Source organism: Rhyacophila brunnea, unplaced genomic scaffold (assembly GCF_057557595.1).
Source record: "Rhyacophila brunnea isolate RB1 unplaced genomic scaffold, BYU_Rbru_1.0 scaffold_8, whole genome shotgun sequence".
Classification (NCBI taxonomy): Eukaryota; Metazoa; Arthropoda; class Insecta; order Trichoptera; family Rhyacophilidae; genus Rhyacophila; species Rhyacophila brunnea.
In genome coordinates this window covers 32,538,874-32,564,011 of record NW_028233350.1, presented here as the reverse complement: position 1 = coordinate 32,564,011, position 25,138 = coordinate 32,538,874, and the positions used below count along the sequence as shown (strand labels likewise).

Here is a 25,138-nt window from a genome sequence, read left to right as displayed (position 1 = left end):
CTTGGAACTGTAGACGACACCAATCCATTTTTATCCAAAACAGGTAAGTCACAGTGAAACATTACAAGGGAAATTATATTTTGGGTTGGAACGTAAAAAAATATCCCAACATAACATTATAGAGAATATGTATAGATTTTAGACGATGGCTTAGTATTTGGAAAAGGTGAGGATTTTTTTATTTTGACTGAGAAGCTGATAGCATTGAGAAATAATATTTTGGAAACAAGTGCTAAAAAAACTCTCGATTTTGATTCTGACGTTTAGTTAACATATCTTTTGGCACGCCACATCACATTACAAGTATATTGTTTTAGTTTGTTGGCTCCCAAGCTTAAAAATATTCGCCACTTCTGTTTTTTTTTTCGTTACCAAAAATATATAAAATAATTTCATAGAGTATTAAATAAAATTATTATTAGTTACGTGACTAAATCGCGAGAAGAAAAACAGAACAAAATATACATACATCATCATAATTATCTTACTCTTGCTTTACGGATGTTCACGTTAGTCGTGTTTTTTGTAACAAAATAGTTCTTCGAATATAATTTTTTAACCATTAAAACAATGTTGCCGCACATCAAGGTTAGTAATTTAATAATAATTGAACTGTTGTTAAGTATGTTTAACCATAAGAATATTTTTTTAAATTTAATAATATAGTGATTTTGTTCTTTTAAAAAATAGTATAAATAATAAGTAAATATTAATTCTTTATAACAGTCAAATACACAATTTTTCTTGTGTTCTAATATTTTTTTCGAACAAAAAATACGTATTGTGCTCTTACCATTCTTAACTATTGTGCGCGACTCACTCGTTTAATAAGTACTTATTATATTTTTATTGAAATTGAAATGTGTATTTAATGTTACAGAAATGGCCAGTGTTTCTAACTATACTTATTTGTCTAGCATCATTTGATGTTGGAATTTCAAATAAAACTATGAAAAATGTATTATCATTGTCACCGAATGATTTAAAATTGTTTTTGGATTCATTTGACATTATTATATCAGATTGTGATGGTAAGTTATTTATCAAAAAATCATAATATCCACGATGTACAATAATAAATTGTCTATAATTACTGTGTATTATATTATCTAAAATCAAATACGAGTACGTACCTATATTAACTTTTTTAATACATTTTGAACGGCGATAGATACAATATTTGTTATATCTTGCTTTTATTGAAATACATCACGTCATGTTTTATTTTAACAGTAGCTAGCAGATGGCATTAAAAATACTGCTTCTTAAAAAATCGAATTAAAAAATATTGACTTTTCATGGTCGAATATAATATTAATATTGATTTTAATTTAATTATGATAGACAGCCGAACGACGAGAGAATGAGCTCAATCCTCCTTGGTAAAATGGTGAAAAATTCAAATATATTACAATAACCGTTAGAACAAATTTCACTTGCAATGATTATACACTTGCCACTCCAGTTTATCGTATCTTAAGATACGATTTAATTGTTCTGATTGAATCGATATTCAAGTTTAAGCTCAAATAATATTAGCTATGTGATGTAGATATCTTTATTATAAGGGATAATAGATTCCAATGTAAGCTGATTGATAAAAACTATATTATATTAAAAAAACACACATTCCTGATAACAATTTTCATTGAAAGATAGAAATGGTATCACAACTCTTGTATTTTTCATAAGTTATCAAAAGAAACTACTCGATTTACAAGTCATATCGGTTTAATAATGAATTTACTTTTTTATAACTATACTAATTAATGAATAGTCATTATTATAAATTCAAGATATTTTATAACGGCTACAGATTCAAATATTGTTAACTATACTGGTTTCACATAACGTGTTTTGCTAGATAAAAGAGACAAAATCCTGTTAGACAGCACCGACCCACATAATATCTACGTGTTTCACTTGTTACTATATTTTTTTTTTATCAAAGAAGAGATAATATAGCTGCCTATTTAATATGCCTACGGAAAACATGATACCTACTGGTCCGGGTGTAATTAATAATATTCATATATTTCAGGAGTATTGTGGAACCCTCAACAAATTCCTGGAGTGAAAGAAGTCATTCAAAAACTTAAAATTATGGGGAAGAAAATCCACTTTCTTTCAAACAGCAGTTCTAAGTCAAAGGAAAAAATTAAATGTCATTTCAATGAGATTGGAATTGATCTGGATCCAGTAAGAATATACTTACACAATTAATAAATATACATTAATTAAATTATTTCTAGTATAGTTTTAAACTTAGTAATTTACAAAGTGTCACAATCTGATTTATCAATTATTGCTGTAGTCGCCAATCTTAAAACTACATTAATTAAGCTTTAATGAGTGTACTGGTTCACCTTATTAGTTTTGATGGAAATGGTACAATGTGATACTTACATAATATTATCTTGTAATGTAAAATATTTGCATTTTGACCGATAAGATGAAACTAGATTAGCAGTTGGATAGAATTTGATAAAAACATTCTTTAAGAAAGTTGTTATTTGTTTTAGTTTTTTTTGTGTTTCAGAAAGATAAAAAATATATCAATTTTTTTTGTTTACTTATGACGTATGTAATAAACATAATACCTATGTAGTATATTAAGGTTCATATATTTCAACGTTATTTTTTATATACTTCAAAACGTACCTACCAGGAAATAAAAAAATAATGGGAACTGAAATACCTAACGGGTATCGAGTAACAGACAACCGATCTCGAGTGCTGAAGAATATGGGATAAACTTAAACACGTGTCAATAATACGTTATTCTAAGCTTTTCCTTCGTTCTGACAACTGCTATCGGTTTATGCACTAACACTCATTCAATATTGGTGTATTTGAAGGTTACTACACACACTATTGCATGTCTATAATGTATGTTTCATTTTCGTATGATACTTACACATTCAAAGCCCTTCTTCAAAATGTAGTGTATTAGCGTGTAGCCTATCTGAATTATATTTATTAATTTGTTCTGTGGTACCTACCACCAATGCAATTATTATTTTGTTTTCATCGACGTTACTGCATACGTATTTTAATCATGTCATTATTGTTTTTTTTTTTCAGAAAGACTTGTTATATCCATCATTGGTAATGACCAATTATTTAAAAAGCCAAAATTTTACACAAAAAGCCTACATCGTAGGGACACCCAATTCAGTTAGACAATTCGAGGAAGCTGGAATTCCATATGTTATTGAAGTAAGACCACAAAAAACTAAAAATAACATACATATTAAGTATACCTAGTCAATTGCCATGTTTGCTCTGAAGTAGGTATATAATATGGGCATTTGCAGAGTTGTGGTTATATTAACGGATTTTTACGAGGAATGGTTGTCAGCCAACCGACTGCATTTTAATTAACCCAGCCGCGCGATCGTTTTCGCGACGGCTTCAAATGGTGCCGCTCTAGCAACTCGCGCACCGTAAGCGCTAATGTACACTTAGTGTAATTTCTGAAAAGATTTTATCGATGATGAAAGTCATTAATATTTTCAATAAAATAAGTAAATTATTCAAAATATCTTAGCAAGGTACCTTTTATATATCTACCGAAACATTAGTCGACAAATTTAATAATAATGACCAGCTTGAAAAAAATCTAATTTGAAAATTACAAATCGATTGCACATCAGAGGTGAAATAGATATTATGCATATGAATGTGACCATGCGCTATTTGGACATATTATATTATTTTTACAGCATAAAAATATACCTAATGTAAATCGTTTTTTATTACAACGTTTTTCTTAGCTCGTATTCTTATTTTTCCGGTGGTTGTTTATCCAGTACAAATCTTGCAATCGATTTTTAACTAACTTCCCGACTAGCTAGACATTTGAAACTTTAAGATATCAGAACACGATGCCAACGCATTCTTTTAATATATTTAGCCATCTTTAAGTAGAATTGAATTCATTTTCAGTTAATTCTGTTTTGTATGAAAAGTTATTTCGGAAGAAATCCGTAATCCAATCCACTATTATTGGTTGCTAACTGGGTGGTCTTAGCAACTAAATTATTAATATATACGTGCACTACTATGGAAATCAAAATGAAATTTCAGTATTCTATATTTGTTTGTTTGTTTGTTTTTTATTTACTTCATATCGAGTACACGTTTGAGCATATTGAGCATAATAATTCAACAGAAAATTTAAAAACGTTGTATATAAAAAGTTATTTTTATATTGTAATTATTATATAATTATATTAAAAATTGGACACACAGTATCAGTGCATCGACTTAACATATAAATTATTGACGATTATTATGTTCTCGAATCGAGAACACGAGAACAGTGTTTTTCAATCTTTCTGACCTGTGGTCCCCCTTTTAGTCTAACATTTTTCTGTGACCCCCCGCCCCACCCATACAAGTTGTTGCTAGGGAAAAATGAAAAATAAATATGAAAAACGAAAATCATGATACGATAATATTATTTATGACGCATATTGCAATCTCGTGACGTACCTATAAAAAAGATACACATGAGATTACATTTCTCCGCTGTAATTGTTTTAGACTATATCTGATAAATTAATTATCACTTGGCATCAGCTAAATTGTTTATCACTGATAGATGATAATCTTGAAGTGGACTTGTTGAAATTTACGGTTTTTGTATACCTAATATTAAGAGTACCATGCAAACATTCACCTATTATTTTTTCAGCAAAAATTTGACGCTGCATTACTCAAAAAATGCGTTACGTTATATTTACGTATGTAAAAAATAATTAAATAAATCTTCATATAGTTTTAATATTTTGTTCTGACCCTAGAATTTTCTGTGGCCTTTTGACCTGTAGCCTACGGTTGAGAAATATTGTCCTGTATATAACATTATTATTTATCTCTTACAGAATAATTTCTATACCACGGATGTAAACGAATTTATAGGCAATGTTACCAAGCCCGAAAATGATATAGGTGCAGTTGTCATGTATATGAATGCAAATTTAAATTATTATACAATAACCAAAATCATATATTTGCTAAGAAATCCTAAAATAATGTATATGGTCGCCTCGGAGGATGACGTATTTAGACAAGTTGGGGACTTCAATTTGCCAGGTTAGTATTAAATATTAAATATGTAGGTACATATTCATTTAATATTGCTTTTAGTAGTTTAACATTTTTTTGGATTCGCGCATATACACACAGTCCCCAAAAATACTATGTGCCTTGATATATAAGTTTGAAAGTTTTCTATTAATTTAAAATTAACAAAACAACTGAATATAATATAATACAAGATTACTTAAATTATATTTCAACGTTACTTACACCCTTTTGGTTGTTTCAGGTTTACGATACTTCTCAAATATGATATCACAAATATCAGGGAGAACTCCAAAGGTTTTTGGGAAACCATCCGAATCTTTGAAAGAAATTGTGTTCAAACAATTTAACATCACTGCGCCTCAGCGTACACTTTTTATTGGAGACACGTAAGATAATAACATAATCAATCACATTTAACACAATACTAACTGCCTAATAGTTCCCTCCAAACCAACCCACCCCGCACCACACTCGGTCTTAATCGAGCGGATCACGATGTCCTACGTTTGGATGTGAAGCATTACCAGTTTTTTGTGTAAGGGAATGTCTCAGGAGCAGATACCCAAGATGGAGGTCGCCACACACACTCAAGTGTGCTTTGGCTGAGTTAACAGAGACTTTCGAATAAAAATGCTCATGGGAGAGAGGAGCACGGAGAATAATTAACAAAAATAAATAATTCTAATTAATTTACATAAAAGAAGTATGTAAAAAATAAACCTAAAACAATACGGGCATACTAAACTATGTGAAGAGATCTTCACGTCCGCAATAAGACGCCGCAATATTTTTTAAAAGCATTATAGTTGGCCTTCGTGGCGATCAGGTCGGATGAGCCCAACAGCTGGTTGGATCGACGCATCTCTTCCCTTTTGGAGCACATTTTCAGACATTCCCTGAGTATGTGGTTTGTATCCACATGGACATGTTGGTCGGGTAACAAGTCCAAACTCAAATAGCTTGGCAGCGAATCCACCGTCCCCAGTCAAGAATCGAATAAATGGTGTAATGGTCAGGAGTCAGACTGGTTATCGATAATCGCCATCGGACATTAGGAAGGAACAAATACGTGTGTCTACTTTTGGTGGAAGTATCCAGCGTCATTTGTCCGCTTCCTCAGTGAACTACTACTAACCTCACAATACTAACTATTTTATTCTACAATATTAACAGTACGTGGGTCTTGAAAAAAATCTTTGTGCTTCTACACTTTTGGCTCTTCTGTGTCAAAAGTTAACCGATCCCTGATCTGGTTGGTAGCGTTACGTTCTTATTGATCCAGATGATACGTGTTCGAATTCTGTCGGATTAACTTATAAGGTATTATCTAAAAAACACTTAATGTATAAGATGTGTTTGATATATTCTCATCTAGCTACCCACCTCTCATATCGGGAATGGGACGACTGGCCTCCGGACAATTGGACACCGCACTGTCGTAGACACGTGTAGACGAGGTATTTTAATCAGTTTCTATCTACTACTTAGTAGTTTGAATTCATTTTACTCTTAACATGATGTATTCTTTATCGCCGATTGAGAATTACCATGCCCAAGGCTTTATATAACATAAAAAACTCTTTTTCGTTGGAACTCAAACATATGCACGATTAAATCATTGTTTACGTCTGCATATTTACATTCTTACCAATTATTAAATTATAATATAATCATTGAAGTATAAATAATAATATTGAATTTTTTTTTTAAAGTATCTATAAGTACCTAACGTCTATTTATTTTCGAATTCCGTGGCGTCCAGTTGTCCGGTGCCAAATCGTCCTACACCCCTCGTATCAGGGCTGGTAACCAATCCTCGTAAATTTTGAAGAAACCACCACACTCCACATACAGCGGACATGGTAATTGACTATATTTTTTAATAACACATTACAAAATTTTATTTATTTTTTCAGAATTATCCAAGACATGGGATTCGCATCAGTGTGTGGATTCCAAAAGCTCTTAGTGCTTTCGGGAGTCAATTCTTTAAAAGATGCAGTGAACACTGTTAATCCTGCGCATATTCCTGATTATTGGATTGACTCTCTTGGTCATTTAGAGAGTGTGTTAGTTTGATATATATATTATTATGTACTCACTAAATTATTAATATTATATACCTGTTAACGAGAGCTTGAAGCGGACTCGCACGTACAAAAAAATATATAATTTATTTAGTAGACATCTGTTTAGTTAGTTAGATATATATTATTTGTCTTGATAATGATGAGAGAACCGAAATAAGTATCGACCGAGTGGAATTTTATATTATTAATATTATATGGCTGCGATATGGAAGATTACATAAGTAATTTTAAGAAATGTTAACCATTCTGTAATGAATTACAATTATTAAAAAACATAGCTAGATAGTACTGTATTAGTCCTTGAAAGCTCTTTGCGACTTATCAATGCATTGCTGATTTTCTCGTGTCATTATATGAATGTTTAATTTATTTTACCATTTTTACTAAGGTATGTAGGTACATATTAAAAGCATTTGTTAGTATTTATTGTATTGTACTTCTTCACACTTAAAAAAATATTATTAGGTAATTAATACGCGTATTAAAACTAATTTTGTGAATATTATTTGAATCTTATTTTATAATACATAGATACTATGAGATTTTATTGATATTATATGAATATCTAATGATAAAGTAACTGAGGATCAAGTGGGTGCAAGTGGCAGATACTTAAACAATCTAATTATAAGTATGAAATGTAATGTATAAAAAAACTGTATAAATGTTATTAGCAAATTATATAACAACCTCAGTAAAAGTGTTTGGAATTCCTCAATTATATCATCACTATTCTAATGTAATGTTCAGAATTAAATTTCATTGACATTTCATTATAAGTATTTTTTTTTCACTTATTAATTCTTTAATTCAAGCGCAGTGTCAGCTGTATATTTTTGTAGTCAAATATTAGAAGACCATTTTTTTGACCATATCCGATCCTAATAACACCATATGGGCCTCGACGGAGTGGAAATTTGTATAAACAGATTTGTTTTTACGAGAAATGGATGTTAGCCACTTGCCAGACCTATCAGTTCCATATGTGTATTACCATAACCAGGATTCGAACCTGGGACCCACGACATTATAGGTCGACGCTTAAGCCGCTCGGACATCGTGGGCAGAAAACCAATACAACTGTTAATCTATTAGTATCCATTAATCGCCTGCCATATTTCCACACATGTTCTGTACATTGTACTGTAACATAATGAACGAGAAATACCCTTCGAAGTTATATCAAGAGCGTACCAAGAAGATTTCCCAAGCCCCTGCTTGTGAAAAGCGTGCAATTGTCTGTACTAAAACAATAGTTTTCAGTATCTGCTATTGCCGCCATCTTTGTAAACATCCTCTGATTTTAAAAATGGTAGCCATCAATACGCACAGTGAATCAAAGTGTATCTAAATAATCCTCAATTAAATAATTTCAAAATCTGTTTTTACATTTAATCCTACCTTAAGCCTCAATTATATTGAGCTTCTTTGCGAGCTGTGTGTTGGCGAATTTATAATCTGCCTGTAAAGTCGCCCAGTGTAATCATCGGACAAGCTAACATGTTCGATGATTACACTGGGTGACTTTACAGGCAGATTATAAATTCGCCAACAAACAGCTCGTAAAGAAGCTCAATGTAATTGAGGCTTTACCTACCTTAGCCAAAAATTGTTTTCTGGGTTTATTTTATAATTTATTTGATGTCTTTTTAGATATATATATATATATATATATATATATATATATATATAGCTGAAAACCTAAAAATTATCTACCATTTTCCAAGATGACGGCCGTTTCATAGCATGTACGATGTATGATTTATTACTGCGTGCTAGAATTATGCATACCTACGTATTCGAAGTTTCCTCTTTTACGGGAATTATTTCCAGAACACCTTCAAACACATGAACAATTATCATTGTACCGCGATAATTACTAATAATTGTATTGATAATATGCCTATGATTTTTAACCTTTCGATCGGCCAAACTGATTGTGATATTACGAATATGCCATTATTCAATAAAAATATACCTACGTAGGTATTCTTTATCTTAGTCTTTATATTTTTATGCACGCTTTAGTCTAGTTTGACATGTGTTAATAATCGGTAGTGTATATTGCGTGCAATATTATTTCTTCAAATACCCACATTCTTAATTCCATAAAATGTTTGGACAAGTGAAAGTTAGTTATGCTATATTTTTTACTAATAATAAAAATACAGGTATTCTTTCAGATCATCAAAAACAGCGTGACGTATCGTCTTCCATCGATATTTTCAAATAAATTTCTTGTAGACGGTGTAATGAAATAATATTAAAAGAATATATAACTTTTTTTCCATTTTAATAATATCTTGTAAATCCAGCATACATGAAAAAATTGTGAAACGTTACTGTGTATTTTCTGTGCGTTGAATAAAGTTTATTATTCTGAGCAACCAATTATTGTGCTTTTGTCTTCGGGATCAGATTTGAGAACTTTTTTCATAAGGTTTTCTCTAATTTTAATCAATTTTTGAAGACTTTTTTATAAGACGTCATGACAATAAAAAGTGTCTCGTTTAGAATCAGATATCATTATGTATGTAGAGTGTTTTTTACCAAATTTATGTGCAGTATTTCGTTAAAATCACTCTTTTAATTTATTTATAAATAGCATTTCCATCAACAAAAAAATGAACGGATTTCCAAATAACGTAAAACAGTGAGTTTTTGAATGAAAAAACTTCAAATATCACCGTGCTACAATAAAGGATTTACCTCTTAATAAAGATCGTGTGCTCACCGTAACGATGTGGTAAATACTGTATGATTATATTCTCTGTATTCTTAGTGCATATGGTGAAATGAAATAAAATAAAAACAAGTTGTTATTATATGTTACTCAATTTTACCGGATTAGTCTGATTAGATCAGCTAAAAATATTATTCGTCAAAGTAGGTCCAGATCGTTATTAACATTTCTCTTACTGTGCAAATAAATTCCATTCTGCCTTGTGCTGTCACGTTGCGTTCTACTCTCATGACATGACAGTATTTTAAAGTGAATATTCCGGTTTTGGCAAGATTTATAATATATGTAGATTTAATATTAATACCATCGACCGAAGGTACTTGATGGAATTTGGGTTTAAATCCAAAATCATCGATCATGTTAATATATTTGTAATAATTAGTAGTTAATATATAAGTAATAAATGTTTAGGTATTTTCATGACAATGTAAACCAAGCACCGAACATTATCAGTCAACCGGGCTTGCAAAACAAAGGTCAAAAACCTTACATAATGGTGAATTGGAATATCTCGCTCACTGGTATTACGAAGAATTATATCGTTAGATTCATAGTTTTAATAATAACAGATTGCAATATTGTCATGTAAGCAGTACAATCATGCCATTGTCGTCTGCAGTCAAGCAGCGATTCTATTTACCCTTGGGGTCATGGGAATGGGACGATTTGGCGCTAGCACTGGCAACTAGCCGCGGTCGATTGGCCACCGGTAATTGGCCGCCGGTACAATCGGACGCCGGCCCAATTGGCCGCCGGTAGGATTGGATGCCGCACGGTTGACTTAAATGCGCAAAGGAATAGACGTACGTAACGATCTGTTGGAGTAAGTAAGCAAGTCAGTTTAATATGCTTCTATCTTCTCAGTAGTTGTACCTTATACATTTCGTGCTTGACACATTTTTAATATAGATTGAGAATAATTATTATGCCTTATGATGTTTATAAAAAGGAAATAATTCTTCCCTCGTTAAAACTTAAAGATGTGCATAATTAATCAATTTATTGTATATACATGGGTACTTATATATATTTACAACAAATATTAAAAAATAATGTTTGATGTTAGAATGAAAATAACATTATATTTCAGCGTTTTATCGACTTAATATTCGATCGATATTGCGTCCGATTATACCGGCGGCCAATTAGCGGTGGCCAATCGCCCGCGACCAGTTCCCAGCGCCAAATCGTCCTAGATCTTGGGGCCATGCACCTACGATTGTGCAACACAACGTCTCACTTACTCGATATTTTAATTAATTTATTAAATTATTTCTCTAATTGTTTTCGCAACTTTGTAATCAGTTTTGCTACTTGCGGTGACCGCATCAATTTCCTAGAATACTGCTTTCTAAGCTTTAATCTCATCCGAGTTCAAATGGGAAAACAATAGACGATGCTCTACGGTCATTTGTCCCAAGTTGACCGACACGACGACACTTTCTTTGTTATAAAATAGCATATAAACTCGATGGCACGGCCTACTAAATAACACACGTATTCAAATCTTTCATTCAGTAACATCCCTTTCCGTCGAGTTGCATAATTTCTTATAAACGCCTTGCTATAATCTTAATTGTCAATCAATACTTAACTGCTCAATCATTGTAAACTTGTCTGTATCAAATCGTATCATTTATTGTGGGGATAATATATCTGGTATTTACTTTTATCACGCATCAACCTTATATTCATTGGAGTCATTCAATATACCTACCCTCAATCATCCCCTACAATAAATATGTAGATTTATAAAGATAGCTTCATTGTTGTTGCAATTTGTTTTATCAATGATTCTAGAAAATATGGAAAATGTGAAATAGTTGAAATAGGTAGCTACTACATAATATTACATATTGAAAAATCTGTGTACATAGTGTAACATGACTTCATAGAATGGACAAGGTTATATTTAGTATTGTGTTTAGTGGAAATACACTACTTAATGTTCATTAAAACAAAATAAATACACAGTTTTTACGTAAATCATACAGTTCTCAAACGACCTGGAGTAGAATTAGCTTATCAAGGTCATTTTAAGGTAACTTGATCATTATTAAATTATGTGAATTAATCGCTTACCTACAATATATTTTGGTACATTTTAATAAATAAGTATAGAAGTTTCCCACTTCAAAATTTTAATTTTGATTGAATATAGTAGAATAATTCAATTGTACGTTATCTTACATGTGTACGGTTATAGTATTTAAATGCGGAATCCCACAACTGTTTCGTGTGGGTACTTGAAACATGTACCAATAATAATTGTGCATTCGTACAGATGCACAAGTTAACTGTTTCCATGACTGGTGTATTTGGAATATATTTGTGCTTAATTCATGATATTATTTTTTGTCCTTTGATATGTCAAGCCAATATTTACCGACAATTAGCTGTGTGTGTAGGTGCAAGTAGAGTTGGGTATTTCCCGAGAAAAACTCAATCTCGAGATTCGGGATTTCCCGAAATTATAAAATTTTGAACTATGGAGATTCGGGATTTCCAGAAAAGAATTCTCGAGATTTCGGGAAATATAAAAAAAAACCTATAAAAATCCTAAAATCAGTGTAAAAACAGACAAATTCCAAAAAAATATAATTTTTTATATAATATGTATGTAAGAAGACAAACAAAATAGAAGTAGGAAAACAAAAATAATTCAAAGCATTACTTATTAAAATAGAATTTCAAAAAACACAGACTGTCAGTCGCTGCGTCTGACAATTTCGTACGCTTTTGAGACATAAAATTCCCTGATGTTGCAAAAATTGCGCTCATTTTGAGTCGACGTTGGCTTAATTGTGTTAAATGCCCCAATCAGTCTTTGAACGTTTTTTTGTTTCCTGTCCACATTATATTATTATAAAATTGTGATTACAATCTTACAGAAATGGGTAGCCTTGACTGCTGTGCTTCTTTTCACGACATCAATTAATGGCGGAACATCAAATAAAACCGTAAAAAACTTGTTGTCATTGTCACCAGCCGATTCAAAAGCGTTTTTGAATTCATTTGACACAATTGTATCAGATTGTGATGGTAAGTTTACCGTACGGGCAAATTATAAATCTTATTATTGATTGTGTAATCATGTACATAGATTAAATATATGTACTGACATAATTGAATACGCGTATTAATTAAGGCGCTAAGTACCAAAAACATAAAAACGGACATTTTTATATAAAAATGTTTTACATACCAACGCCAATAACTTCACTTCGTCGGTGTTTTGTAAAAAGGGCGAATTAACCAAAATGCCACTTTACAGGAGGAGGGTTTTTAACTTTTGACATTTATTTGTTTTTTACCTGTAGATGATTATAAATATCTAACATGTTTATAATAAAGCTTAGAAAGAATATTGTCATTATAATAGGTATTATTATATAATATTTTAAAAGGCCTAATATGTCACATTTGCTTTTTATTTCGTAATTTTAATTAATTTAATTTTAGTCGATTATCGTTTTTAAGTACTTTCATGTGGAGATAAAAATTCGCCGTTTTTACACAACAAAGCTAGTGGAGTACATATTGTATTTTCATTAAAATCTCGATTTCGCCAAAATGGTTGATTCGCCCTTTTTACAAAACACCGACGACTTATAGTCTAAGTGCCTCAAGCAAGTCAAAAAAATACAGCAAAATAATTAAACCTGTCGACGTTGTAAGTCCGTTGGCGTGTTTTATTTATAATGGTGTAAGTAGCACTGCGGTGGTCAACGGCATTCAATATAAAATAGCTGACGATGGTGTGTTGACACTTGCGAGTTCTTAATACCTAAAATTATAGAAGCTGCCGTGATTGATTCACACTGTAAAACTACATTTTTCAAAAGGTCTGCTTCATGAAATTTTACTGCAATGACTCGGTATTTTGTAACTACAGGCAATACTACTTTTTGGTACTTAGAGCCTTATTTAATACACGTATTCAATTATATTGACACAGGTTGGCCATATATGTGGGGTGGGGGTCAGCAGGGGCAGCTGCAAGCTGAGAGGCCTCAATTTTTTAATATGTTAGAAAAAATGCATGGCGATTTATTTACAAGACGTTTAAGAAATTTAATTTTTTTGTATAAATATAACACATGTAATAAATGTCGATTAAGATCTGATTGTCGCAGAGTATAGCAGAAGGAGAAAGATCATTTAGTGAACTGGAAAGGATTAAAAACTTTCTACGATTAACTATCAATAAAATTAGGAGAAGGGACCAAAGGACTATTAATGCTAAATTTCACTGTCACTCTGGATTATTTCGAATTACAAATTAAATTTGCACGAGAAGCGCGAAACGATTTTCTGAAATAAATACCTAAATTTTAAATATGTTATTATTTATTTTGCGGTGTTTTTAATTTTAAGAAGGGTGGGGGTTACCATGAATTTTCGCTGGCTTCACACGCTCACACATAAAAGATTAATATTAAAGTGTCCACGTTAGCAGAGTAGGTCAAAAACATGTCGCAAATTTCTAATATGCAGCTTCATTGCAGTGTGGGTAGAATTCATTATTTAATCACATACACTATCACATTATAATATATATTTTAACATGTTCGATTCTTGATCATATGGGACTCCACAGGGTGGATGTTGTATGAACAGATTTTAGTTTTTACGAGAAATTGATATTATCTACAATCTATTAGGTCCAAACACACATTGAAAAACAACATATGAAATTTTGTCAGACCCGGGATTCGAACCCGGGACCCATGACATTATAAGCCTGACGCGTGGCCATCGTGGGGGCCTATAATATATACATAATATGTATATATAATTTTTAACACTACAACAGGCTGTTTTGCGCAATGACAGTATTGTAGCGAATCAGTCTCTACCATGGCCCCCACAAAGGGGGGGCTGACAGGGCTCTAGCCTGGGGGTCCGGGCTCAGAAAGGACCCGGCGTGACGAGTCGACCAGATAAGTGAGATTAACAAAGATCAAAAAGTCGCCTGCGGCGCTATTTTACTTCAATAATATTAATAATTTAAAAAATTTGGTTTAACGATGTAATTTTTAACTGTGTGCCAATAGTCAACAACTCCATAATTCAAACGGATGTAGGTACATATTAAAACTACAAAAAATCGCTAAAAATACAGTTTAATTTTACCGCGTACGGTAGGTAGGGGGGCCCGCCAAACATCCTAGCTTGGGGGCTCGCTTCAGGACGCGGGGTCAATGGTCTCTACTGTAGCAGTACGTGTGAAAAAATCACAACCAGACTTTGAGAAAATAACATAATTGTATCGTGAAATTACCGGGAGCCACCGTTTAAACAACCAGTACCTACGAGGGCTATTACTACTTGTATATAGCTGGACTACTGTAATATGTAGCAATATTTAAGTAGATAGGCGCAAACGCGCAAGCAGGCTAGGACTAGCAGCAATGAAGACATACAGGCGAATTTAAAATAAAAACCTTTATTGCAATGTGTTTAAGACTTAATTTTGCCAGTGTACGGCCTGTGTCAGACGGGACACCGGTGTCACACACGATATAATATAGGAGGCCTTTGTATTCGAATAAAGGGGCCTTTTTATTATGTTTATGAACGCTCCAGAGCTAATGAGTCAACGCATAATTTCGCATTATAAATTAGAACATAAAACTGACTGCTGTAATAAAAACAAGTGTATCGGCGGCTTGAGAATGTAGCGGCCGACGGAAAAGTATACCGGACACGAGTTGACTCATTAGCTCTGGGGCGTTCATAAACATAATACAAAGGCCCCTTTATTTGAATACAGAGGCCTCCTATATTATATCGAGCGCGACACCGGTGTCCCGTCTGAAACGGGCCTAAGAAAGAAATAAATGTGTATGAGCTAGGTACGAGTAGTATAAGATGCTCATATCATTTTGCAGACGCTGCGTCCATTAGTAAATCAATGTTGTATATTTGTAAATTATTAACATTTAGTAATCTAATACAATTGATACACAATGTGAACAGGTTTCAATATGCAACGATTCGTATCCCAGACGGTTATCGAATCTTGACGCAAAGGCTTTGGTGGATTATACGAGTCTAATGAAATAATGTTACATAGGTATACTCATATCCATTATTATTTTGTATATGTGGTTGTTTTTCTTATATAAATAGATTTTTTGCTTTTATTCCCTCCCCCCCTGTAGATAACACATGTGAAAGAAATTGTATTTGAGCTATTATTATGTATTCCGACCATGTCCGATTCTAATAGGATCATATGGGCCTCCACAGTGTAGAGGTTTGTATTAACAGATTTTGTTTTTTACGAGAAATGGATGTCAGCCACTTGCTCAACCTATTAGGTTCATACCCTGACTCATACACAAATTGAAAAACAATATGTGTACTTGCCAAACCCAGGATTCGAACCTGGGAACCACGGCGTTATAGTCCAACGCTTAAGCCGCGCGGCCACCGTGGGTATTATTATTATATATACCTACTAGGAAAAAGTTCCAGGTGGTAGTTCCAGGTTGTAGTACCTGTCAACATTCATGCCGATGCGGTCATTGCGTTCAATGTGTTCAATGCTCAGACAGAATGACAGAGAGATAGAGTGTGTGTGAGTGTTGTGCTATGCTGTGTTGTGCTGTACTGTGTTGCGCTGCGTTACAGACAGATAAATCAAAACAAGTATATTATGATTTAATCATGTAGGTCAGTATATTTAATCCGAATGCTTACTAATACGTTTTTATATTTTAGGTGTGTTATGGAATATTCATAGAATTCCTGGGGTGAATGAAGTTATCGACAGACTAAAAACGATGGGAAAGAAAATTCATTTTCTTTCAAATAACAGTGGGAAATCTAAGGAAGAAACTAAATCGGATTTTAACAACATAGGAATAGATTTGGATCCAGTAAGGCTTTATTTTTAAAATGTATCCATAATTAATTATTCAAATATTGATTTCTCACTTTTTCTTTTATTAAAAATGCGATTTAAACAAAGGTCATTGTTTTAATAAAACAGTCAAATAGAAGTATTGTGTCATTATAGTAAAGTTTTGATTTTGCCAAATAATATTTCACACAAATAATTAATGTGATCAACATTATTAATTTTCATTAAAATTCAGAATTTTAAGACATACTAATAATTATGGTGACTACGTCATACAATTCGGTGTCATAGCTCGGAAAATAATCAAACAAATTGTGTACTTTTACGTATAAACTTTTGCAATATAATAATACCTATCGGTCATTTTTTGGGCCGTTTCAAAATTTACCCAGTAGCCCCAAAACTCTAAAATGGCGAATAAAAATCAAGTTTCTATTAATAATTACCGTTAAATTTCATTGATTTTTAATCTGGACATATATTTTATGACGTTAAAAATTAATTTGGAGTAAGTCTATACATTTTTCAATTGGAAGTTCACAAAATTCCAAGATGGTGGCCAAACTTTTAATTTCTTTTAATAACCGTCTATTTTGATTGATTTTCAGTTTAGACATCCATTTTATGGTGTCGAATACTAATTCAAATCAAATTTAATACCTTAATATTACCCTTATTGTTAGCCTAAGGTGGCTAACTATTAGGATTAATTAGAACTATAAGGATTATTTTTATACACTTATAATATCAGGTGTACAAAAAGGTTTTACACACTTATGAACTGCTGACTATAATACACATCGTGTAGACAACTTAACAGTAAATACATATTGTAATTAAAGAGTGTAAGCAGAAAATGTCGAGTTATTATCTAAATTTAGCTTTTTTTTTATAAAGAAGGGAGTGAAGTGGAAAAAAGACTTCTACTGATTTTCCTTAATAACCTCAATTATTATTATCAGGTTGGAATAATAAAACGCAAAATTATTTGCTTACGGGCCCTTAATATGCTTAATATGCTTACGGACCCTTTTAATTAATTTTGAAATTAACGTGTTAATTTGCATTTGAAAAGTAATTAGCAAAAACACAATTTTGTGCGGCCCGTAAGCATTGGGTTATGCACCAGAAGTTTATGTATATTTTGTATTTTGACTTTGGCCGAAAATCATAACGAAAACATTTTTGTGTCTCCTATAAAATTTAATAAGTGTGGGTTCTATTGCCTTTTAACAGTTGATATCTATATTCTACTTGGGAATCTAGTAAGTACGAGACTACGCAAGTCACAGACTCGAGAATAGAAACAGTTTGGAGATACATTTATCCAGCACTGTATTCCGGATGGCTGGTGTTGGTTATAATCATAACACTACCAAGCATTCATTATAAAAATACATTACAATGGTTATTTTATCGAACTTTTCCAAAAACAGAATAAAACGACTCAATTATATTGTGTTAGCCATTTTCATATTAATATCTGTACCAGAGAGTGTTATCGAATTTAGCCGAAAATAAGCTTAGGACAGATTTTGTACATAAATTATTATATACATGAGACCCAATTATTTACACTTTCAGTCTATTCACAACAGAAGGTAATCTGGCTCTCGGGTACTACATAATTATAATATGTGATAATTTAATAATTTTAATAAAAATGCGACGTATATTTCAGGTTGATTTGATTTATCCATCAATGGCGATTATAAAATTTTTGAAGAGTCAAAATTTTACGAAAAAAGCTTACATTGTCGGGATGCCAAATTTTGTTCAACAGTTTCATGACGCTGGAATTTCATACATCACTGAAGTAAGATATTTTTATGATTCTATAAATTATTTTATATAATAGGTACCCAAAACATTCATATAATTTTTTTCCTATTCACTGTAATCGATATATCGCATAGAACGAAATAATAAAGATAATTATTAGGTTCACAGCGATCATTTTCTTCGTTGTTGACACATAATGCCAATCTGTTAAGGGGGGACATGCTCGTCGAAGGTCAAAATTGAGTTTTTATTGTATTTTCAAACCATGATCCTGGACACTCCTTAAACGTTGTAGATAATCTATTTATATAATTTTGAAGCCTTATTATTCTTTATAGTTATTTTAAACATTTGATGACTGCATGAAGTATTTTTGTTACATAAAATAGTATTCTTTTAAACCTCTCGCTCTAATGTTTTAGAATATAGTCATATTTTGGTACAGAACTGTGCAGCGGTGTTAAGATTTTTTACATTTATTAATTTTTAAACGCATTTATAAAATCATTAGTATAATTTATTACGAGATAATTTTTGTAAAATATTCACGATAAAAAATTATATTGATAATCTCTGTGATCCCAAATTTGACAAGAATTAGGCATTTTATTATTCAAAAAATCGGCAAGATTAACACATTTGAAGATGATTCTAAAGATATTTATTACAAGCTATGTCCTTGACCATTCAAGTGTGATAAACATCTTATGAATAATGATTGCTTTATAATAATTATTGACCTAAGAAGAAGGTGGTGTTTTTTTGAAATACGCCATTTCTTTTGTCATTCCCTAGTAGTTAAACTACAACATACGGCCGTAGCCATAAAATGACAAACTATAATTAAAGTAAGGAGTAAAATTATGTTAACTCGCGTGTTTGAACATGTACCTAACCGAATTTTTTTTTATTTTTTTTTAAACGGTACATGTTCAAACACGCGCGTCAATATCATTTTACTCCCTACTTCAATTAGAGTTTGTCAATTTATGGCTACGGACGTATGTTGTAGCTTAACCACTAGGGAATGACAAAAGAAATGGCGTATTTCAAAAAAACACTACCTTATTCTTAGGTCAATAATTATTATAAAGCAATCATTATTCATAAGATGTTTATCACACTTGAATGGTCAAAGACATAGCTTATAATAAATATCTTTAGAATTATCTTGATATGTGTTAATCTTGCCGATTTTTTGAATAATAAAATGCCTAATTCTTGTCAAATTTGGGATCACAGAGATTATCAATATAATTTTTTATCGTGAATATTTTACAAAAATTATCTCGTAATAAATTATGCTAATGGTTTTATAAATGCGTTTAAAAATTAATAAATGTAAAAAATCTTAACACCACTGCACAGTTATGTACCGAAATATGACTATATTCTAAAACATTAGAGCGAGAGGTTTAAAAGAATACTATTTTATGTAACAAAAATACTTCATGCAGTTATCAAATGTTTAAAATAACTATAAAGGATAATAAGGCTTCAAAATTATATAAATAGATCATCTACAACGTTTAAGGAGTTTCCAGGATCATGGTTTGAATATACAATAAAAACTCAATTTTGACCTTCGACGAGCATGTCCCCCCTTAAGAGCGTACTTCAGTGAAACGGCAAATAATTTTCAACAGTAGGTGCGACGAAATTTCTCACTAGTTGCCAATCGGAGATAGACAGTCGAGGTGTTCGCACGTTGATTTGTTTTGTCATGGCGTCAGATGAAAATATACTTAAATCGTCTAAAGATAACTAGAAAACTTTACGTACGTACTTAAAAAGAAAACAAGTCAATGAATATACTAATATTATTAGTAATAAAACAATAAACATAACAATAGATGGACGCAATTTTATGAGAAATTATATTTCGTTCGGCACGCGTCATTTGCACAATCCGCGCATCGCCTAGCCACGATCTTTTTAGACCATGCCTCAACTGAAGTATAGCATTCGGAATACAGGGAACTCTCGTTAACCGCAATCAATTCGTATTCGATTTCTAATAATATTTCTTCTGTACCGCACTTTTTTTGACATGCACCACGAGTCAAAAATCACCATAATGAGTTGAATCACACTCGTACAATTAAATTCTTGAAAGTTATCGACATTGTTTACATGTCATAATAAGTGCAGACAGGCTAAGCAGGATAAACAATACAAATTATTTTTTGCAACACGGAAAAAAATGTTATTTTTCGATTTATTGCTAAGTTATATTATTTTAATTTTTTTATGTCGACTTTTATTTTATTATTAATTTTTTGTTTATTTTATTCATATTTTAAATTATTTTATTTTTCAAATCCCCCGTTAATCACGAAATTTCGTTTATAAATCGCTTCCGTATTCAAAACAATATCCCCCACGATCAATGTCTGGTTACCTGTATCTACAAATCAAATGCATTTATTTCTTCTTTTTAAACGTTGGTGTATAAATGTTAATTTACGAGAGACATTGTAATGATTTTCGTCATGTGGGATTTACCAACATTTGGTTTTCAGTTTATGTACCCTTTAGTATCAAATAATCAAGTACTACCTCTTCCAGACATTCTATTACCTGAGTACCGGATGGGTACCAAATTTTATTTGATTGTATTGTATTAGAACTTGTGTACTAAATTTCAAATCTCTGGGTATACGGTAAGTAATATGGCAAAAATTTTACGTGACAGAAAAACTTTATAGATTTTGATTTATCTTTATATATTAGATAGAATAGAATAATAATTGAAATGCTTTTAATACAATGTAATATTCTTTTTCATTTTCTCTAACAGGATAATTTCTATACTACAGATGTAGCAGAATTTATAAACAATGTTACAAGGCAACAGCATGAAATAGGAGCAGTTGTCATGGATATGAGTATAAATTTAAATTACTACGCCATTGCTAAGGTACTTTATTTACTTAGAAACTCTGAAATAATGTACCTTGTCAGTGCAGAGGATAAAGTATATAAACGAGTTGACGACTTTAATTTACCAGGTGTGTATTTGCAAATTGATATAAGTATACAAAATAATACTCATAAAATAGCTTAACAAAAAAATCATCAATTAGAAATAAAAGCCTATATTTTTAAATTGGTTCTTCACAATATAAACAACTCTATCATTTGATAAAAACGAATTTTTGTCATTCAAAAGCAACAAACTTTTATTTTAGTAAGTGTTCGTACTTGGTAGAGTTATGGAAATATTTAAAATAAAATGTAAGTAGAAATAAGAAAAAAATACATTTAATTCAACATCATTTAATTTTTTTATAACCTATCATTACTGATGTACATGCATGTGTTTTTTTCTTTCAGATTTGGGATATTTCTCAAAAATTATTACTAATATATCGGGAAGATCTCCAACGGTCTTTGGGAAACCATCAGAATCGCTGAAAGAAATTGTATTCAAACAATTCAATATCACTGATCCACAGCGGACACTTTTTATAGGAGACATGTAAGAAATTAAAATATAAACAGCATGCATACCTGCTCTCTCCTCTTATATCAATAATAATAATAATGGTATTTTGTCAAAATAATAACCAATAATAAATAACCACTTAATATCCCTAACACATTATTATACTGGTTACAATAATCTAACATTCTTAATTCTTGTGTATATTCAGTAATGTATATATTCATTAATATTAGTTTACAATAATACTATTTTTATAAGGGATACTGGATAACAATATTCATACACGATTTGATTACACATATAGATTGTTTAGTAGGTATGTATTTTGATAAAGCCGGTGTGTTTTATCTAAGTTGCATTGGATTGGTGTGAGTGAAATTAATATACGTGTAATTAAGTGCAACACGCACGGTAGGGGTGCAATGTTGGTATTATATTTGTGCAATCGCGCAACAAAGGTGTAGACTCTTTTGCATGAAAAATTGCGTGCGTCAAAGAGAGACAACATAATCTGTACAGTGGCGGATAAACAGGCAGGTTAATTAAGAGAAATCTATTAGAAATAATTCGCACGAATGATAAGGCCAAAATTAATCAATATTTCCATATTTCCAGGCTCGAACAAGACATGGGGTTTGCTTCTGTATGCGGATTTCGAAAGCTGTTCGTCTTATCAGGAGGCAATTCTCTGAAAGATGTAGCTGAGTCAATTAACCCAGCGAATATTCCTGACTACTATATTGAGTCTCTCGGTCATCTAAAGAGTATTTTAGTCTAAACGAAGAAAGTTTAATAATGTTTTTGTTTGTGGCACCAGTGGCACGCGTGCCATAGGTTCGCCATCCCTGCCCTACGTTTAAATGCGTTAAGTGAACTTTTATTTTTTCGTTATAATAATTAGTTCAATATTTTGCGATTAATGTAGATTTTTATAGATAATGTAGTATTATTTTAAATATTTTTCAGCTGAATAAAAACATTTCAAAAATAGTGTGTGAAATTTCTATAGAAATTTTCCATATTAAAGGAAACGTTTTTTATGAAAAAAATAACACATTCTTTTTAAAGGTTAAGTAAGTACCTAATCTTTTTTTAGTTACAAATATTTAAAGTTTTTTCAAAATGAATGTCAATCTAAATATCGACAATTATTAGGGCTTTAGACCTTGTTTTGCGAAGAATCAAAAGATAATATAACCGTGTAAGTATTTTTTTTAGCTACGAAATCCCAATATAAAATATATAAGTACGAGAATAGTTCAATATATTTTTTAAACTGGAAATTAATTCTGTAAATAAATGATATTTTTAATGATTTTCATAATTTTGTGGTTGCAGGGTAAAGTTCTTAAATTGAATGATACATGAAATGTTGATTTTGACAGTAAATATTTTATCGGTAAGTAATAAATACCCTTAAAAGTTTGACTACGCAGAATCCATAACGTTAGTTAAGTTATCAGTATATTATGCTACTGCTACCAGCGGCTGATTTTAAATGGTAGTAATTGACATTCACAGTGAATAATTAAAAAGTGTTTTGAAATAATCCTCAATTAAATAAATTCAAAATTTGTTTTTTACATTATTTAATCCTACCCTACCCTACCCAAAAATCATTTTCACTAAATATTGAGTTTATTTTATAATTTATTTGAATTGATTTTATATATATATTTAATCCTTAGGTATTGAGATATAGCTGAAAATCTAAAGATCTTCCACCATTTTCCAATATGGCGGCCGTTTAATAGCTTGTACGAGTGTTGATTTATTACTGCGTACTAGAACTATGCATATTCGAAGTTTCCCATTTAGGATAATTATTTCCAGATAAAACCTTCATATGAATGGATTATTATCCCGATATTTTGATTGCTGAACTGATTATGATAGCATTATAGAATTCAAATTCAGCAACTTGTTGACTTACGACTATTCGCCCTTAGAACGAGAAAAAAATCAGGCGACACTTATTAGAGTCCTATCCAAACAAAAATTATTTAAGTATAGTAAATTTACCTTCTAAATACTACAAGAATACTACATCCGATGATCAAGGAGGTATTGCTAACTTTAAAATGCATTATTTATGAATCATTGTTATCCAAGAAATTGGGGGAACAAAGTATGATCAAACTTTGAGGAATTTTGGAAAAAAATATAACAATTTTTATGTAATAAAGAATATCTCTGAAGGAAGGTCCAATGTTATGACGAAATGTATGAACGTCATATTATGCAGAGCGTTGGAGCGGACCTTCGCGGGCGGTTGTTGGCGGGCGGTTGGAAGTAGTTTAAAAATAATCTTTATTATTTAATAATTTTTATTATTAATTTTATCAAACAAAACCGACAGCAAATCGTCTCTCATTATTTGCCTCTTCTGTCAAAAAAGTGAGGTTATTTATCACTCGGCAGTTTTGACATATTTCAAATAATTTCAGTGTTGCAAAGTGTCAAAATATACTATTTTCATTGGATTTTAGGACGAAAACTTAAAAATAAAAAAAAAACATCCGGAGCAGTGGAGCACTACAAATTTCCGGCTCCGCTCCTGCTCCGGGTAAAATTCCATGCTCCAGTGCTCTGTGCTCTTGCTCCGAGCTCCGCTCCAACACTCTGATATTATGGAACAAACTCTTTTAAAGATTTTATGACAATATGAAATTTAATAAAGAAAAGGAAATAGAAGATGTGGCTAAAATTATTTTACAATTTAGGTACTCAACAATTCAATCTGGAAGTTGAATTGAGGGTTTATTGATCGTTACAAGTTTACATAGAATACAATAATTAGTATGATGACGTGAGATTATAATCGCGAGGTAATGATGTATGTACTATTGAGACCGATATGACCAAGAGATTAATTATAAGGATGCACTGAAAGATTTGATTCGACTGGAATAACGGATGTACTATTTTGAGTGAAGAACTCATGACAATAGCAGCACTTACGTCTCGTGACGGACTCGATGAGTGGAGTGTTAGTTCACCGATTGTTCTTCTTATATTAATGCAGTACATATTTTATACTTATTAAAGTGTGTCACTAATTTAAGGCAGAGTAGCATGATCGCTACAAATATGTATATCAATTTTTGGAA

At 31.4% G+C, this 25,138-nt stretch overlaps 1 protein-coding gene across 1 annotated transcript; it reads left to right on the top strand.

Annotated features, from left to right (window-relative positions):
- Positions 1-486: 486 nt before the first annotated feature.
- On the top strand, positions 487-23,602 carry LOC147064159 (uncharacterized). Its single transcript, XM_085958665.1, has 10 exons — positions 487-588; positions 881-1,031; positions 2,042-2,199; positions 3,085-3,219; positions 12,819-12,969; positions 16,657-16,814; positions 18,480-18,614; positions 21,381-21,591; positions 21,917-22,061; positions 22,644-23,602. Exons 1-10 carry the CDS (start codon positions 571-573, stop codon positions 22,804-22,806), a joined length of 1,425 nt encoding a protein of 474 aa, XP_085814791.1. The 5' UTR covers positions 487-570; the 3' UTR covers positions 22,807-23,602.
- The last annotated feature ends 1,536 nt before the right edge of the window (positions 23,603-25,138 follow it).